The sequence below is a fragment of the Rissa tridactyla genome, chromosome 6 (assembly GCF_028500815.1).
Source record: "Rissa tridactyla isolate bRisTri1 chromosome 6, bRisTri1.patW.cur.20221130, whole genome shotgun sequence".
Classification (NCBI taxonomy): domain Eukaryota; kingdom Metazoa; phylum Chordata; class Aves; order Charadriiformes; family Laridae; genus Rissa; species Rissa tridactyla.
The window spans coordinates 17321840-17341922 of NC_071471.1; the positions used below are offsets into that span (position 1 = coordinate 17321840).

At 46.1% G+C, this 20083-nt stretch overlaps 1 protein-coding gene across 1 annotated transcript in view; it reads right to left on the minus strand.

Annotated features, from left to right (window-relative positions):
• GPC1 (glypican 1) overlaps positions 1–20083 on the minus strand; it is a 218508-nt gene that overhangs the window by 26090 nt on the left and 172335 nt on the right. Inside the window, exon 3 of the mRNA XM_054205463.1 lies at positions 5292–5683. Within this exon, the coding sequence (XP_054061438.1) occupies positions 5292–5683 (392 nt within the window). The remainder of the gene's footprint in view (positions 1–5291; positions 5684–20083) is intronic.

Sequence of the window (20083 nt, forward strand, 5' to 3'; positions counted from 1 at the left end):
TACCAAGACCTGCTGTAGGTACAGGTGACTGCAGTCTGGACATGGGAGGCTCATTAAATCCCATGCCAGAAAACAGATGATCTCCCTGAAGGAAAACGCTACCACCCTTGGGGGGAGTGGGTCTCAGATGAGACCTTCTCCCAGGTGGAGAGAGAATTAACTGTGGCACCTTATGGGTCCCTGGGGTGAAGCTAATCTCTGCACACAAGCATCCCACCGTCGAGTCATTGGCATAACAGGAGAACACACATCTCTGGTGTGCAAAAACCCAACAGCTCCAAAGTGAGGGGTGGGATAACAGCCAGAAAAAAGGAAATAAACGTGGTGATATGAGGATATTGCACTCACCAATGCCATGGAACAACACTCTTACAACATCTATTTACAAACGTGAATATTATCTTTTCAGGATCAAGAGGAGGCCAATTTAGATAAATGCTTGATTTCATTACAAAGGTGAAATCCTTTAAATGAAATAAAATATTATTTACGGTTGTATAGCCTTGCTGCTGATGCTCTGAATAAAGATAAATCACTGAAAAGATGGAGATGTGTCACTGAGGACCTGGGACAGGAATTCATTGCACTCGGGTTGTTTTAGCACAGTGGTTTCCTAAGTGTGTGAAAAGAGATTATATTCTTCATTTCATTTTATTAGTCAGATTCATTTTATGCCTAGTTCACCTAAGAAGCAACTAGAAGCTGCAAGACACAAGTCAACTACATCCTTTCAAGCTATGGAAAAAAGTAGGGTATGAGAGATGGCTACCATCCTAAAAGACACGAGGATCAGGAGTGACATACTGTCCTTGTTATATTATTGACTTATTTGAAATGTAAAGCATGTTTAGATAAACATTATTTTCCATATGTATCCAGCACATTCATTTAAATGTTAAAAACACTTATAAAAAGTCTATTTTTGGGCTTTTTTAATTGGAATTCAGTTTCCATCCAAATGCAGCTTGACCCACCATGTGTTTAAAAATTACTCATATGGTAAATAGGAAAGCTGCCATTTACCTTATAGTAACATTAAAGTTTAAAAAATAAGGTTGAAATGTGTCATGAGACACACTATCGCTTAAATAAAAATGTACTGATAGATGAACTTCATCAGTAAAATGAAACACAGGATTTAGTGAAAAAGCTTATAATTAGTAAAGAGAATCATCACATTTTGTTTCCAAGTCAAATGAGAATCAGCCTTAAGAACATCTACTGAGAAAAGGAAATGCAAGCAACCATTAAAATTGATTATTTAAGTAAGCGTTTCTTGCTTACGTAGCTGGTGTTGCTTCACATCAGTCCCCATTACCATGGGGAAAGTTAAAATTCTGATGTAGTTAAAGATGTCCCTGCTTACTGCAGGGGGGTTGGACTAGATGACCTTTAAAGGTCCCTTCCAACCCAACACATTCTATGATTCTATGATTTGGCACTTCAGGGCATGCTCTAGTGACAGAGATTGTAAGGGTTTTTTTGTATGTGTATGGTTGGACTCGATGATCTCAAAGGTCCTTTCCAACCATGAAGATTCTATGATTCTATGATTCAGGAGCAAGAAGCAACAAAGATCCAGCAAAGAAAAGATTGTCCTCATACCTCTCTGACCGATGAGCAAAATTCATTTTAAGACACCTCCTCTCCCTGCCTTTGGAAACAGAACATTATTTCTTGACTTTTTGAGCACTCTCACCTGAGATTTGCTGGTTGTCCAGGTCTCCCAGGGGAATTTGAGGACTCAGGGCATGTTTTGATGTGCGTGGGGCAGCTCTCCTCCCCGTCCATCGGTGCAGCATGGGCATGGCGTTGAGATGCAGGAGGCCGGCAAGGACCCCTGCGCCGCCTCACTGCCCTTTTTGGGTGCCCTGGTGCAGGCAGGATCACCTCTGCCACCTGTCCCCACAGCACTTTGTGCAACAGCCCTCACCTAAGACTTAGATGCCTGAGTGGTACCGTAACGTGAGCAGTAAATAACAAAACCAGCCAGGATATTCCCGTTTATCATGCTGCATCTCTCTCGAGGATTTTTTTGCTTTTGTTTTTGAAGGGGTTGTCTCTCAGCCTTTGCCATTTTTACTGTCTCAGTTTTTCCTCCCCTCCCTGCTCCCAGTATTTCAATTCACCTGCACCACGTATTTCCAGGGGCACACTCTTGCTCTCATGGCTGAACGCAGCAATTGCTCGCACCAAGCGCGGCTCTCCAAGCAGCAGCTGGCAGACAGCAAGTCTCCCAGTCACAGCAAACGCTGATTTTGGGCAGCTGCCCATCTCACAAGCAAAGAAAAGGCTCCTAAACAAACTTGGGATATTTCTTCTCTCTTGCCCTGGCACGCAGCAGGAGGTGTGCATCACTGGGGGAGCCCCATCTCCGTGTGTCCTTCATTAGGGATTTAGTGGCTGCTGCCGTTTTGGCAGCTGCTACTTCATGCAGACGATGAAAAATGCACTCGGCATTGTGCAACTTAAGGGAAAACCCGCAATTTGTGCTGAAAGAATGAACAGCTACAGAAACACACGACCTGAACGCGAACAGGGAGATGCTGCCCCAACACCGCCATCAAGAACCCCTAGCCCTGGACCAGGGCAGGGAGCCAAACCTGCACATCCATCCCTGGCCCGGCCGCTCTGTGCAGGGCCACACCAGCCACATGTGTGCCCTGGTTCCCCTGGTCCCCCCGCAACAGCCGCCGTGCAGATGGTAGCGCTTACGCCGCCGTCAGCGTGGGGACCAGGTCAGTGGCAGGAACCACGGCATTAAAAGCTTTAGATCTTGGTGTCGGAGCCTGCAGTCTGTCAGGGTGACTTAGCCTTAAAAGATAGGACAGCAGTAAAGATGAAAAACGGTTTTGCCATTTTCTCCCCGGCTGCCCTCAAGCTATACCCAGCAGGACGCAGAGCGTCCGCTCGCGGCACATCGATCCCGTTCCTATCCCTGTGCCACTACCAGCCACCGGCCAAGGATGCCCCAACCTTCCTATGAGATCCAGCAGCCAGAGGCTGGGGAAGAAACAACCCGTGGGCACAGCGGAGAGGCAGCCAGGATGAAAGAAATCTCACAAAATCCCCACCTGTAGCTCAATCGGGGCAGGCTCTTCCCCATTTTAAGACAGCCAGAAAACCCGGCGAACAGCACTGGTTTTTGTCTAGAACGCCCAGTAATGCAGACTCCGCACATGGACCTGAAATGGCAATAGGATACAGGTGACAAACACTGAACTGGAAGTGTCTGAGAAGCCGCAACCAGGAGGGTTTTAATAGAAATCAGTAGATTTGCAAATAAATAAAACCGAAGTAATCTAATTTTTCGGAAGCTCAAAGCTGGGTAATTTATTTCTGAGTGTTCATTTAAACAGGCTTTCTCAGACTTCCTGACCAAAAACCCTCTGTACGAAATTTCAGCTCAAAGAGTTATAGACCGCTGCTACCAGCTGGCTGGAAAGTCGAATCCCAGCCTCTGATCTTAATAAAAGTCTTATGCACTTTCTCCTGACGCCGTAAGTATAAAGCAACATGAAAAATGACTAAAAGCGAAGCACCAGTTGCAGAGCGAGTTCAGCACTTCACATCCGTTCGGCACTAGTGTAAAACCACATCTGGTAAAGGAAAGCGGGAAAAACAGGCCTTTTATTTTAGACACAGCTGAGCGCTACCAGGGTATCCATAAAATAGATTTCCCACCTCAGCATTCTCACCCCCTCTTGCCTAAAGTACTAAACCCGTTCTTGAAGACAGGGGAAATGGGCCAGTTTTGGCTTTTGTTACAAAATCAGCTCTCAGGGAGGCTTTGCTGAGGTTTCCTGACTGTTCATGCAGATTGTGCAGGAACAGATTGTGCATGTTAACAGCAACCCCAGGGAAGGCTCTTGTGGGAGAGAGCAATGGCTGGGATCCTCCTGGAAGACCCTCCATCCCGGAGAAAGGGGTTGAGGAAGAGGAGAATCGGTGACCAGTTGTGTACTCCACATCCCGTTTGAATTCAGAAAGGGGGGACCGGAATCAAAAGCTAATGGGTCAGAAGCCTACATGAAGGTGGGGGAAAAATATGCCGCAGATCAGTACCTCAGGTTTTTCCCTTCCACTGATGCCACGGCTGCAGCTGCTCTGCCAGCCTGCTTTACCCACCAAACCCGGCTGCATCACGCACATCGAGCTGGAAATCTCTGCCATTCAGAGGATTTGTGAAAAATATTTCACTTTGGTCCCCCTGAAATTACACCATTCTCCTCTTTTATCTGTCTCAAGTGTCAGGAGAATGTGATGTTAATGAGATGTACAAAGGCTTTTGGGGAGCTGAACAGTTTTATAGTCCCACATTGATAAATTAAAGCATTTGTCACTGTTACCACATTAATGTTTCTTCCTGAGATCAAAGTCTGGATTTGCTGCATCAAATAGTACCGTCCTCTGCTCCGCATTACCACGCACTACCTCCCGAGGAAATTAATTGCGATTCCCTATTTTGACATTCACAGTTTAATCATGCCCCGATTCTCATACCTGCTGATTGCCATCTCCACACACAGAATGCAAGTCATTTTTTTAGTATGGATTTTCTCCTCACTACCTGTGCGAAAAGCCTGAATATCTTGTTTCAGGACAATCATCACCTTCTGGCTCTGAAAGGCTGTTTCTGCAGTAAAGAATACAGACAATTTCCTTCCTCCTGAAACCCTGGATTCAGTCATGTTAATTTACATTTATATAGCACCTTTCATCCCTGAAGATCCCAATGCACTTTACAAACTCACCCTCTTTGTACACAGAACCTGTACAAATACACACAGCTACATAAACAGACACAGCAATCCCATCGCCGACTGCTGAAAACGCATCCCTCTGCCTGTATTCCCAGCACACTCGTGGCAGCTCAGCTCTGCACACCTTACATCGTATCACCATCAAGGAGGAAAACAAGGCGGCGTGATTTAGAGGTGTGCCATTTCCCCGCCGGGGAAGCGCGAGGAATCCAGGCAAGCAACAGAACGGCTTTACAGCCTGGGGGACTGACATCTCCTTGGCGCTCTGCTGCATAGGTTAACATGAGGTAAAGACTGATTTGCGGTGAGTTATACCTCGCTTCTCCTGCGCTATCAGTGCCTGTAGAAGTCCAGGCTTGTTGCTCCCTTCCACTAATGGGTGACCCTCAAGCAGTTTGTTTTACAAAACTGAAAAATACCTGCTTGCTTTGTAATGAAAACATAAAGGGAAATAAAGCCCCCTCTCCCCAACAGCTGACTGGTTGCGGCCAGTCTGAGGGTGGAGGAGAAGGAAGAACCCCAACATACCTGAGAAACCTTTTTGACCACGTCGCTGCCCACAAGAAAGCCCTGTGCGTAGGAGCGTGCTGCGATGAAGGCTCGGGTTGCCTTCACCTTCAGGTCCCTGGGAACTTCCCCGAAAGGTTTATGCTGCTCCGCGTGTTTCACCATGCAGTCCAGGTACTCATCTGTGATATGGTACTGGGGATTCAGCAGCTTGAAGAGCCGCTCCAGCAAGCGTGTCCAGAACTCATTGAGGGCCTCTTCCAAGTTGATGTTGGAGCCCCGGTAATAGCGGCGTAGCTCGCTGTACAAGTCCTTGAAGACTTTCATGTTTTGAGTGTACAATTCTCCATAGATGCTTGGAAAAGCATCGTAAAGGGCCTTTTCTGACTTGTTCAACAAATCCTGGAAATAACCTGAAGAGACAAGAAAAAGGAAATGGTGATGCATCAGTTGGACAAGCAGGAATTCAACAGGCTGTGCTGTTTGGCAGCACAAATGAACGCCCCGAGAAAACAGAAGGGCCCTAACAGAGCTTTTCCTCCAACAGACCTTACCCACACTCTCAGTCTTGAGCCCTAGCTGAGAATATTGAAGGAGGAACCCCCCAGTGCCAGAGCACCATGGACTGGGACCTTTCCGCCTCTTCTGGCAGCCCCACCTGGAACCAAAATTGAGGCTCTTCTCTGAGCGTGTAAGGTGCCACAGCATTACTCATAGGCTTTCTTCACAGAACGCACCAACTGGCATTGCTGACATATACCATAACTTGCCAAACAACCTGATCTAGTTGAAGATGTCCCTGCTTACTGCAGGGGGGTTGGACTAGATGACCTTTAAAGGTCCCTTCCAACCCAACAGATTCTACGATTCTATTCTATGAAAATTGTCAGCCAACACCTTAGGAGACACTCAACCCCGAATCAAGAACCAACCGCTTCTGGCACAGAAGCTGACACTTGTTAAACAATACTAGAAAATGCTGTAAGCACACAAGGATGCCCGGATGCTGCTCAGGCAATGGAAGTCTATCTTGCAATGACTGCGGTTAGAGTCAGACTAGTCTATCAATATTAACATCCACACCAGAATGAAGTTGGATAAAGATTTCATCTAGAAGATAACCTGAAGTCTTCCATTTCATCACATCAACAGTTGGAATTCATCCAGCATCGCCTGCTCTTACCATCACACAGAAGTGAGGGCTCTTCTGGAGAAGAGACAGAACTTCTCCCTCCCCAATTTCCTTTTTCCTTGGAAGGCTGCCATTCCCAGCTGAGGCACTGATAATCTGGGGAAGCCAGCAGGACTCCAGTACAGCAGACATGTCTGAAGCACAAAGCTCAGTGGTCTAAGACAAGGTCCTTGCAGGCACCAGCCCTTCTTTAGGGGCAGCACGGTTACTTGAAGAGGACAGGGCTTTACCTAGACTAGCTGTCATACCCACTAACCCAAAACCACCGTGATCCGCTGCACAACTAGAAGCTGGTAGTACAGAAGCTAGTACAACTCGTTTGAGCTGCCTGTCTTTCCTGCCTCACCACTTATTTTCCAACGCTTCATTTCCAAAGATCCGGTGAGATGGAGCAGGGCTGTTACCAGCGACGGTGCCGGCCCTTCACAGAGACAACCCCATCAGCCCAAGTCACCGCAGCCAGCACGGCTCCGAGGCACAGCCCGTAAAGCCTGTGCCAGAGTCCCAAGCGCTGCGACAGGAACAGGCACGTCTTATTACGTGTTTAAAGACAGGGTTGTGCTCAAGCGTTTTTGAACTGAGGCCAACACCATCATGTTTGAGGTTCTCATCCCATTTGCTTACTTGGAGTTGCACCCTGCTTTTATTTAGGTATAAACAACTAAACGGTTTTACACCCTAGGCTCAGTGGTCGTAGAGAAACGTGACTCTTTTGCTACATAGAGCAGGGTAAAGATGACGGATTCAGCTCCTCCCTTATCAACATCTTTAGGCGTTTCCATCCTCTCGACTGCCAGCTACTTTCAGGCTCTCTGAGACTGCACGGTGGGGAACTCATAGCAGGACCGGCCTGATTCAATTTATTGATTTCCATAAGCAACTTTAATCATCATTTAAGCGAGTGAAAGGAAAAATGATTTAAATAATCATTTTCATTTCAATTATGTTTGTACTTTTTAGGGCCTTTTTGAAGCAAACCTGATTATATTATTCTTTAAATCTAAATGACTATTATTTTCTGTGGTGATGTATGATAAGCTCTAGTTGGAGGGAAACCGTTATTCAATTAAAATCAAACAGCATGTATTTAGGTATATAAATTAACTTCACTGTGCTACGCATATAAGAAAAGAAAGAAAAACTTCTGAAAAATGCATATTGCATGTACAAAATTTTATTAAACAAAGTATTTTTTTGAGGGAACGGCACTGACTACATTTAAAGACCTCTCAAATTTTAGAACTAGAAAAACTCATTTCCATGGGTCTTGTTTATATTCATAGGCTGGAAGAGCCATAAAAGTTTTCCTACGTTAATAATCTCTCATTGGCTTCTCGGATTTGAATGAAGCTAAAACTTAACAAGTGGATCGAGCAAGTGAAAGCACCCTCTGCGTCTGCACCACAGGTTGCTAATACCGGAACTTCTTGTAGTATTTTATCAAACTGATTATCGAGCATTAATAGTCTCTCTTCCTCCAGCCACAATCATGTACTGCTTCATAATTTAAAATTTTATTTAAGTGCTTTTAAAAGACTGTGAGCAAATTAGGTCTTAGCAGAAGTTTAATCACTTCTGCAGAAAATAAAAATACGTTATCTAAAATGTTGAATAAAAGCTGTGGTTTTCAGGTGTACTTTTGGAAAAAATTTGTTCTTATTCGACCTGACCTAGTTAGCAGTTTGTATCTCCAAATATTTGTACTGAGATCCCTCCATCTCTCACATGCCTGATCTGCATGTGTTTCTCCATCCTCCCTATTAAAACAGGATTTCTTCCTGCAGACAGCAGTGTAAGGGCTGTCAGGGCACCGAACCCACCTATAAAATTACCTTGTAATGGGGGTTTCCTAGTATGAAAAAAGTCAAAACCTGATTCCATCAAGTACTTTGATAAAGGACCTCGATTTAATAAGAAGAGACGCCCACAGCACATGCTGTCCTAACGCAGCTTATCAAAGGCTCTCCTGTAGAACCGCAAGACCAAGGGCGATTTGACCGGTGCCTTCTCCCTGGGTCCCAACTCCCACCCCCTGGCCCCAGCTGCCAGAGAGGAGCTCTCTCCCAAGGTAGGATAAACTTTCCGCAAAGCCTGGGGCCTCTCATTCCAGCCCAAGGAACTCTTTGGGTCTGTATCTCTCCCAGCTCAGACTGTTTGACCATTGCTAGTCCCAAAGACAGCAGCACAGAATCATACAGAATGGTGGGGGTTGGAAGAAATCTTCAGAGATCACCTAGTCCAACCCCCTGCCAGAGCAGGGTCACCCAGAGCAGGTGGCACAGGAACGTGTCCAGGCAGGGTCTGAATGTCTCCAGAGAAGGAGACTCCACCACCTCTCTGGGCAGCCTGTGCCAGGGCTCTGCCACCCCCAAAGGAAAGAATTTTTTCCTCATGTTCAGATGGAATTTCCTGTTTTACAGCTTGTGCCTGTTGCCCCTTGTGCTGTCACCGGGCACCACTGAAAAGAGTCTGGCCCCATCCTCCTGGCACCTGCCCTTTAGATATTTATAATCATTGATGAGATCCCCTCTCAGCCTTCTCTTCTCCAGGCTAAACAGCCCCAGGTCTCTCAGCCTTTCCTCAGAAGAGAGATGCTCCAGTCCCTTTTTCCTGTGACAAAATCATCGCTATGAACTGCAGGGCGCTAACACAGGTGAGAGCTTTCCATTTACCAAAAGGCCTCATCTACAGTGAATAATTGTACAATATGTAATTAAAGCTTGGCAAGTGTTACTGGCGCATACATAGTAATCCCAGTAACCCTGATTCATCGGCCTCTAGGCAGACCGCTCTCCTTCTGGAAAGCGCTCAAGTATCCCCTCTTTCAGCCATGGCTCCGTCCAGCTGGGTGCGCCTACTCCTAGGAAATTTTGGCTGCTCCACCAGCAGGTGAGAGGCCGCAAGAGGATGATTTACTACTGGGGAGCTTCTCATCCAGCATTTCTCTCCCACCCTAGCGTGGCATGTGAGCCCGGGCTAAGAAGACCCCAGCCCCAAGGTCCGGCACTGCCATGAGATGACTCGGGGCTGATCCTGCTGCAGTATCACCGTTTCTTGTTGCATGGTCACCTTCCCCTGCAGCACCTCCTGAAGGGCCTCACTCCTGGGCTCACAAGCCAAGCAGATAACTGCCAGGCAGATGATTTGTCCCGGCAGGACACATTTTCGGGTCTGACTAATCTGAAGTGGCTTCATTTTTCTGTTGCCCCAGCCTTCCTACTTGTACAGCGAACAGAACGGCATTCACCTACAACAGACACAAAATACAAAGTTGGTCTGATGCTGATGAGATATCTAAAAGCCGCTCCGTATCTTAATGTATCACTCCAAGCGCTGATGGTTACCCATGCACAATTTAATTAAACTGAGCTCAAACTCTCGTTCTTGTATAATCAGTGCTCTTTTCTCTGTGACAAGCAACACTAAGCGAATAAATTGCTCAGCAATCCAGGTACGACATGCATCTTGGCACTCACCATCAGGAGAAAGAAAACACCAACAAACGCAGCCCAATTTGTCAATTCAAGCTAAAATGACTTTCTTTGGATTGCTACAGGAGAAACAAGATGTATATCTTCCTGTCAAAAAATTGGAAACTGCTCTCAAAAAAGTCCAAGCTAATTAAGAGTTGATGAACTGTTACTTCTCACCTAAGTGAGAGAACACCAATTACAGTCAACTCGTTTGTGGCTGGTTCTCAGAAAGTTCTAGATTTCACACACTGAGGAGGGGGAAAAAAAAAAAGTATCTACCTTATCTAGGGAAAATTAATTAGCTATTAAGTCTAAATGCGTTTGTGATGAATGGCTGACCTGGCAGGGAATTTAAATGCCCGTTTTGCAGCATTAGAAGGCTCTAAGAAGTGGAGTTTGTCAAGAGGGACGCACAGAAACTTGTGCCAACTGCTGTGGTCCTCAGCACGATCTCAGCCTGTATACGTAGCACAGGTATCCCCAATTAACACTGCATCTTCTCCTTAACACTTCCTATCTACTAATATCCAAGCTTTTAACGTATTTAGGCATGTGTCATAGATTAAGGATGTGCAGGGCCTCAAGATTAAACAAATTGCTGAACCACAGTTCAGGCGTCTGTCCTCAATTTCAGGCAGCAGTAATTATTTATTCTAGGGTAGGCACCTGATTATCTGCAGCCATGGTGGGTCGGAAACCTCTAATAATACAGCTGTCCCACTATTTCTGTAAGAAACTAAAAATAACCCCCCAGTGGCTCCATTTGGATTTATTAACTCTCACTCGGTCCACCACTGCTGGGTCTGCCTGGGCTCCCGAAGGACAATTTGAGTGATTAGCTCAGGCAGAGCACGAGTGTATGGAGGCAGCTCCATCCAGGTCACATCCCAGACACATCCCCAAGGCCCCTGAGCTCTGCCAACACCACGTTCTCCAGGCCGGCACCCACAGACTCAAGCTATGCCTGCATTTGTGCACCATAGCACCCAGCCTCGTTAGCCTTGGGAACGGCAGGGATGGCGGAAAGGGCTCATGAGGAGCCAGAGCTGGAGCTCTAAAGCCCTTGCTTGCCCCAGGAGTCACCACTGCACTCCCATCCCTGGGAGCAGGTACATAAACACCTGAGGTGGCCCTGCACAGGGCCAGCTTCCCTCTGAAATGATGCATTTGTTTCTGGTCCAAGTCACAAGAAAGCTGTTATGTATTTTCTGGACCCATGCTGAAAAAGCTTGGGCGTTCTCAGCTTCTGCCAGCCTCAGAAATTTTACAGTGGAGGTATACGAGCCAGAGATACCTTCCCGCGAGTGACCTGCTCAATCCACGACTAGGCTTCCACTTTTTCAAACAGTTTTCTCAAAAAGCCATTGAACAGGTGAGTCCTTGCTCACTGCTGCTGGCTAAAGGCTTCACAGCACTGCGAAGCCCAGCAGGTGATTTTCTAACACCAGTAACTCAGTCAAATCAAACTCAATTTTCCCTGGGCCAATGAAAGGCACAGCTCCTCAGTCAAGGCTGTTCCTATACGAAACACCACCTTTCACATTCTTGCTGTAAAAGTATTCAAAAGAAAAAAAAAATCAAATGGGAATCTGTTGTTGTTGTTGTTGTTATTATTATTACTATTATTATTATTATTGCCTCCCACTTCCAGGCTCAGAAACAAGACAACTGGCTTTGCTCAAATGAAATTTGCCTTTTGGCAGAGGCCAGGCCTGAAAAACCTCTGCCTCAAGTACAAAAATTCCAGAAAGTTATGAGCAAAGAAATGAAAGGTTTTTACAGCCAAGACAATTCTGCAACCTTGGCTGCTGTTTCTCTTGCTGTTGTAGTGACAAAAAAGTTACTTATTAGAGAATTAAGTTTTCAACCAGAATCTATAACCTTTGCATTTGAGAGAGATTGTAAATCCCCACCCATTCCCCTGCTTCACAGCTTCCCAGTGTTCGCAGCTCATATTTTCACAGTTTCCACTTTTTCACAACTCTGGATTCAAATTGGGAAGCTGTGAAGAGCAAGGCAGGCACCGGCAGTTTCTCTCTGAAGATGTAAAGTTCTGAGTTCCCCCTTCCTCCCCACCGCCAGCACCAGTACTTTATCCAAGCTCTTTGATTCCATTTGATCACCCAACATCTGGAACTCACTGGGGTTTCTTCAACTAATATAATGATGGAGTGGGAATGGATGCAGAGGGGAATGAAGAGATCACCAAAGGAAGCGCAGCCAAATGCTCTTTGGGCATGCAGCAGATCTGGTTTTCTTCAAAAGCCATCACATTTTAGAGGCATACTAGAAGAAATATGAGAACTGGAGAAAGGTGACTGAATTACTTTCAATCTGAATATTATTAAACCTTAAGCAGAAAATGGTAGTAAAAAAAAGCCTTAAGCCCAAATGGAAAAAGAGGAGTACCAGATTGGAAGAGATGAGGGAGGAAAACACATTGCTCAGATGATGCCATTAATTCCAAAATCAGATTTTAAGACGAAACGTGTTCCCAAAAGCAGGTTTAGCAGTGGATGATTGGATTTGGTGAAGGCTCTGGGCAACACCTCTACCTACATCTTGAAGCCAGACATGAGGAGGGGAAAGGCATGAGGGCTCCAGGAGGAAGGAAGCCTGTGGCAGGTGCTACCTCCAACCCGTCGCTTTCCCTTGGAGCAGCAGAAGCAGCACCCAGGGCTCTGCCCTGCCTCCACCTGCCAGCTCCAAGTGCTCCCCTACTTCTTGTGTTCTCGATACAAGAGCAGAGTGCTCCACGCCGGGACAGCAAAATTTTGCTTATGCTTCCAAAAAAGCCCTCAGTAGTCCCTGCAGGAACTCCTAATGACTTACACTGCAACCACATTGCGCAGCAGTGGGGCAAGATGGAAACTCTCCTGCTGGCCAGACAGCTTTGCATGGCAAGCCAGGCTTGTGGTCCAAGGGTCCTGCAGTGCAGCCATAAACTGCCAGGACAGCCGGAGGTGGGGGCAAAAATGTGAGGAGGAGGAAGAAGTATGAAATATTGTATCGTAATTCCTCAAGTTTGACCAAGCACATGAGCCTGCGGTGGAGTTCACAGAGGGTCAGTGCCATGGAGCATCTCTGCAGCTCTGAAGGGAGGCCGAGTGAAATATGCTCACCAGTAGCACAGCTACCGTGTTTCAAGAAGACTGGACTAAGAACAGGACAGAAAGGCAAGCTGAATCTGTGGTGTCCTGTACAGCAGTAAAAGCAAGGAAAGAAAGAGCACAGGGATGTCCGCAACATCCGAGCTCCCTCTCAGAGCCAGCCCTGTCCATCTGAGGCACAGCATTTCCCTGGGCTGAGTTCCCATTTAATACACTGCCGCACATCCCAGTGCCAATTTGCTTCTCCAGTTGGTTTTAATGCCATCCTTGCAGTCAAACTACTATTAGAAGAGAATAATTCAGCAACAGATTTAAGCCATTAAAATCCAAATCTAATGCATTCATGTCTATTTTATTCACTTCAGCAAGTACGGTGATATTTTATTTATAAAATTATTATTACTCATTATTCATTTAAGTCCTCCCCATGTCTGTGCTGAGGAGCTGATATCAATACAACAGCAGTGATATGCTCCAGTTTGTACCTTAGCTGGGTGCTCACAAAGGAAATAACCGCGGTGAAACCAAATGGCTTAGGCTCCACGTGCAAATAGCCCTGCATGTAGCAATCCCGATGGCATTTGCCTTGGGAGATCCCTCTCTCCTCACAGTTTCTCATTCCTGTGAAAGAACTGGTCTTGTACAGCTGCTTCTTCAGTCCTGACCCACCCCGGAGAACGCAGTCCCTCCCTGCGTATTCTGGATCGCTCTGCTCTACAACGCCTGTCCCAGGTTACACATCGCCCTGTTTGGTGGCTGGGACCTAAGAGGCCTCCTGAGAAACCAAGACTCAGATTGCAAAAAAGCCCAAACAAACAGAGATAAAATTAGCTTCTACCTAGAAGCCAGAGGATGAACAGTGTGAACAAATGTGCCAGGATACAAGAATTATGATGCTTTTAGGCAGTGCAACTTCTAAATTTTTAGGATTCTCTCCAAAGAGCCACTTTGCATTTAATGAGGGGCCAAATACCTCTATCTGATTTCTGCAGTGCACTCTGCACCCAGGGGGTGCTTAGAACAGTGTAGGAACATAGGACTGAAGAGATGTTGTGGGTCAATGAGACAAGTGCCAGCTCTGCCACGCCATCATCAATTTTGTCCTCTCCTAAACCTGCTCAGTGCCCAGCACAAGAGCAGTTAAGAGACTTTGCCCTCCCTGCTCCTACTGAAAGGGTGGTCCAGAACATCTCCTCAGATGGATGGGCAGACTCCTTTTCTTAATTTCTGGTCTAAGTTCATTCTTTAGTCTTTGTCAATGTGGTCTTACAGTTTCAATAGTTGTTTTTGTTTCCTGGTATTCAATCTCTGAGATATTTATGCAAAAAGTCCCATATTTTCTCAGCATCCACGCTGCCTTGCTACATAAGTGAAGGTACTCTCCTCTCCTCACACCTGACGGACTCCCCAGTCCTCTGATCTTTCCACTAACTCTTCTCTTCACCTTTTCAGGTTGGCATTAAATTTTCTTAACTGTGGGTAGTCAGAACTACAAAGAACACCTTTTCTTCACTGGAATTAACACTGTGAATACTGCAAGGACTGCACTTACCTTTGTTAGGAATGCATCACATTAGCATTTCACAGACTTTCTGCCATCAACTGGTACTTCCCCAACACTCCCCTTTGCCATTTCCAACCAATTAGTCCCCAGTTGTATGCCCTACTCTGCAATATTGAATTTCATCCTGTTTCTGTTATCTTGGTTGTCATGGTTATCCACTATCCTCTTCAATAGTGACAACTTTTCCCAGCACTGTGTCATCAATTAACCTCAGGAACACATTTCTTATCATTTCTGCCAGTCTTTAACGGGGCTGTTGACCAGGCTGGGCTCTAGGCTTGTCTTTGAGAACCACAACTGGGACCCCCCTCCAGCCCAGGAGCGCTTCTTTCAACACAATGTACTGCTACCTCCCCTTTAGCAAGTTCTTCACCTGATAATTCCTTTACTAACTTCCATCTTCTTTGGCTTAATTAACTACTCAAGGCACAGATGCAAATGCCTTTGAAGTCTCCTGAGATGAGACAGTTGATAAAAGAGACACACCATGAGCAACAGTGAAGGCGGGCAGCTATACAGGACCTAATCTCTACAATAGCTGGCTTTGGGTAAGAGCAAAAGATGGCCTACCTTCAACTGGTTTTAGACTGGGGTATACAGCAGACAGCTTGTTTCTTTTGTTAGGAAAAAAAGAGCTTTTTGAGAAAACCCCCCACCTTTTTCCTGCAAAAGAAAGTTGCTGTTGCATGAACAAGGCTCTGCTAGTGAGAGGTCCAGGGAGGAAGCACCACCAGTCACTCCTAAGAAATAAAGTGTGCTTTTTCTGCCAGGTCTTGGATAACACTTTCATACTTTATAATGCAAGCTTTGTGCCCATTTGACAGTGTTTTGAATGGCACTCAGGGAGATGTAATTATTTGCACCTATTTTTTATTCTGCATATTCCCCTCCTCTGTTTCTATGACTTGTGAAGATAGTCTGCTTTTATCTAAGGCAAGAAGGACTGGATCCAGGTATTGAAATACGGGAGTGGAGAACTTTCCCTGGCTGGAAAGCTCCCAAGAGGGAAAAGATGACCCTCACTCGAGGAACAGCAGGAAGATGGATATTCTGCTTGTCCTCCTGCTGAGCACCATACAACTGCTGGGTGCCCAAGGAAAGCCCAAGGACAGCGACAAGCCTGGCACAGCCACTGACACCCTCCCCAGGCCCAGTAGCAGCTCTCTCCAAAACACAGCTGGTCAAGAAACCACTTTAGACTTTGATGATCCTGATGAGCTCAGCATTATCTTCCTACTATCCCTTGGAAAGAGACTTGTGCAAACCTTAAGACATCCCTGAACTCAAGTTCATGCAACAACTTTGCACAGACAAGAGTCATTCAGGGATGGGGACCAAAGAAGACTAAACTGTATGAGCAGCAGGGCGTATAAACAAAGCCTGTGCATACGCTGCAGCGTTAACAGGAGCAGTATCCCCACACTGGAGCGCCCGAGCCCGCGGAAAAATAGCAAGGAGGGAGCAGGAACAAGTGGCATGCACCTGCTCGGAAAGTGATTCCAGGCGCCACACAACACCCTCGCAGGCCCCGGGGATATTAAATACCACGAAATGTGATGCAGCTGACATCCCAGCCATTTGCCTGGGTAGCTCCCCTATTGTTCAGGCTTGAAATTTCCATGTTAGGAAGCTTGCTGTGGCGCAGCACCCCAGGCAGGAGGAGGGATGCTCGGGGCGAGGGCGGCCGCTCTGGGCTGCACGTGTGGAAGCACACACGTGCTGTGCATGCTGCCGGGCTCCAAAAGTTGAAATAGTTGAGCAGGAGTCAGCTATTAAAGTGTGCCAAGGTGTGCAACTACAAGGTCAAACAGCCTCCAGTGGTGCATGCAGGCAGACGGCCCCTTGCATGGCTGGAAATATTCAGAATTGTATGTGACTGTGGCTCTGTGTCTGCTGTGGGAATGAAACACAAGCTGCACGTAGGCCAGATTTTCACATCGTTTCCTCAAACTTGCGCCTCCATCAATTTTCAACCCTGTTCCCTGTACTTTTGATTGAAGCCTATAATCCAACAACAAGCCACAGAAACGCTCATCTCTTCTGGACACTCTGAATATTTACATATGAAGATTTACATATGAAGCTCTCCTTGGTCACACCAAAGCTACACAGTCTGGAGCTGGAAACGTGTGCGGTCCCTGAGGCAAGGTCATACTGCGTACTGAGGGCAGGCACTAAGAACAGGACAAGGAGTGATCTTACCCCTCAAAATCCACCCACTAAAAGGTTTCCTGGCCCAGTCCCTACATTTAAGAGCCACTGCTGGTCACCAGCTTCCATGGACTTATCGGACTGTTTTTGAGCTGAACGACACTGCTTAGCTCTTGCCCTGAGCCCCACATTTAGTTACGTTTTCTGGGGAAAAGTACTTCCCTCCACTGGATTTAAATCTCTTCAGTACAACAGGCAAACCATAAAGCTTCTAGCATAAGAAATAGAGTGTATTCACTCCGTATTTGCTATCTCTAAGTGTTTCACAGACCTCTATCATACCTCCATGTCTTCACTAAGCTGAAGAGCCTTATCTATAAAAAGCAACCTCATTCTTTCATTTTCTTTGCCATTACCCTTTTCCTCCTCAGCACAGGCTCCTATTTCCAGCGTATGAAGCTCAGAAAGCTCTTGTGGTCCGAGGTCCCACACTCCATGCAGAGGAGCCTTGTGCTCCATCCAGCCTGCCTGGTGGAGAACAAAGAGCTACAAGGTCCTGCTGCGAGGGAACCGGCTGCAGGCTGAAAGCCCTCGCAGAAGGGATTTGGTCCGTTTGCATGCAGGGTGGGATAAGCAAATACAAGAGATGTGAATCTTGAGATTATTTTCCCCACTTGTGTTCCTGGGATCGGAGCAGGCAAGAGATTTTAATCACGGTGCCTTCTAAATATATCCGTGAAACAACTCCAGACTTGCAGCAAATGATGAACAGTGAGTATTGCCCCAGCAGGCTCTTATCAAACAGATTTCACAGCAACCTCTCTGCGAGATAAGGACTGGGAAGGCACGTGGGTGGGATTCATCAAACAGGAGTCAAATCTGATCTGGCGGCTTAGTCCCCACTTAGGGAAGAAAAGGCACCTCCCACTGACTGCAGCACTCACTTTAGCACGAGTCTTCAGAGCTGCCCATCTCTCTCTCTGGACTGTAGTAGGAGCTGGGAAAATTAAGAGTAGGCTGGACTTTTGGATAAATGAAATTTTGCAAGATGAATTCCACTCTAATTTTCTTTCTCTAAGAGAGCCTGCATTTAAAGGCAAACCAACAAGCATCATAGCTACCACTGACAGGAACATGAAAGCTGGTAAAAGTAATTGCTAATGCCTGTTCCTCTCCAGGTTTATTCAGTAAGACCCAAAGGGCTCTATTTCTTTAACAGTAAAATAAACTCAGAAGTATCTTACACTATTGAAGGTTGCTGGGGGTTTTAAAAGGTGCGATATACACCCTGGATAAATGCACAGTACATACCTATACAGCAGAGGTATTTTTCACTCCAGAGAGAAAAGTGTCCTGAGAGAGTTGGGGTTGTTCAGCCTGGAGAAGAGAAGGCTCCGGGGAGACCTTATAGCAGCCTTCCAGTACGTAAAGGGGGCCTACAAGAAAGCTGGGGAGGGGCTGTTTGCAAGGGCATGTAGCGATAGGACGAGGGGCAATGGTTTAAACTAGAGCAGGGCAGGTTTAGATTAGACATTAGGAAGAAGTTCTTTACACTGAGGGTGGTGAGGCACTGGGACAGGTTGCCCAGAGAGGTGGTGGAGGCCCCATCCCTGGAGACATTCAAGGCCAGGCTTGATGAGGCTCTGAGCAACCTGATGTAGTTGAAGATGTCCCTGCTGACTGCAAGGGGGTTGGACTAGATGGCCTTTGGAGGTCCCTTCCAACCCAACACATTCTATGATTCTATGATTTGATTCCTTTCCTCCTGCTGAAATAAACCGCCAGTGAGGCAGAAAGGTGCTCCCCCACCTGCAGCTAAAAGGGGGCTACCACCAGGGTAAACCCCTGACGCCCCGGCTGCGTGCCCACGTACTGGGCTGGTGACAAACTGCAGAGACATGGCGCGAATGAGAGAAGCGGCGGATCCGTTCAGCAGATGCCAGTGTAGGTTGTCACCCTTCCAACGCCACCTTCCCCATCAGCCTCACTAAGGTCAGGTTTGACTTTCCGTCCCTTTCAGCAATCACCGCTCCACAACGTAACCTGCCAGGGCACAACAGCTTGGCACCCTTCCCTCCCCTCGAATAATTAAGCCTTTATAGATTTCATCACACATCTTTCAACTTCTTCCTTACTTATAAAATACACCATTATCATGAACCAATTTGTCACCAAGTCAGGCTCTTTGCGGTAACATTTTAATTGAGAAAAACACCAATGAATGATTATCTCTTTCGAATTAAATGTATTTCACTGTCTCTACAAAAAAAGAGACGTTCAAAGAGGGACTTAGGCACTCAAGCATCCTCACTGTGTATTTTTCAAGATCAAAACTCCCTGTTTAAGTTTTCGAAAGCTGTAGGCTTCATACTGTGGCAGTGGGACAGACCTGACTTTGGCTTTTTATCTTTTTCATTAGTGTTGCCCTCCGCTTGAAACGGCCTCCAGACAAACTATTTATTGTCGGGTTAATTAGATCATTTGAATCTATGCTTGCCACTGCATTTCTGCAGTATAGAGTATTTAAGACACATGGTCCATGGATATCTAAGTATCTTGAGTATCTGACACGTGGGCTTTCCCAGAGGAACAAGGAAGATAGGAATTACCAGCTGGGGGGATAATGTTCTAGACAGGCCAAGTTCCCATGTTATTATTGCAAGAGTTTATCTAAGCCTATATAAAGCTCTTAATCTCTAGTTTTCTCTCTTTCGATGCCATCAGAAAGGAACCTGTCTCTTTGTAAAAATGATTTCCTTACGACATTCCCACCCATGGGAGCAGCATGAAAAGGGGAAATAGGGAAAGACGAGAGGAGACAGCTACTGCTAACAGGCAACTCAAAGCATGCAATGTGTATGTGTGTCTGACAGCTGGAAGAGCCAAGAACGTACACAGACACGACAATGTGCACGTCTGTTATTTGAATAATAGGCAAATTAATACCCATTGCTATTTTAATATAGCTGAAACACAGATATATTATATACAGCTACCCTAAAATAACATCAAGACATTACAACACACTTTCAGAAACTAGGAAAAGTCAGAAGGACGGTGGGTAACACAGCACTCCCTCTGCCCTTCAATGCATGGGGATTAGACTATATACAACCACATGGTACTTCTTTCCTGAGAGGACAGAGAAGTGTGTCTTCTTCCCAAATTTCAGGTGCCTGCTTCAAAAGAAGCAAATTTTATCAATTGTTAAGGAACAAGAATTCACGTTGCCCGGCAGATATTACAAAAATAAATCCAGTAGCAAATTATTTTAGTTCCCCTCCCATCTGATGGCACCTGTTTGTTAAGTACTGCTAAGTTTT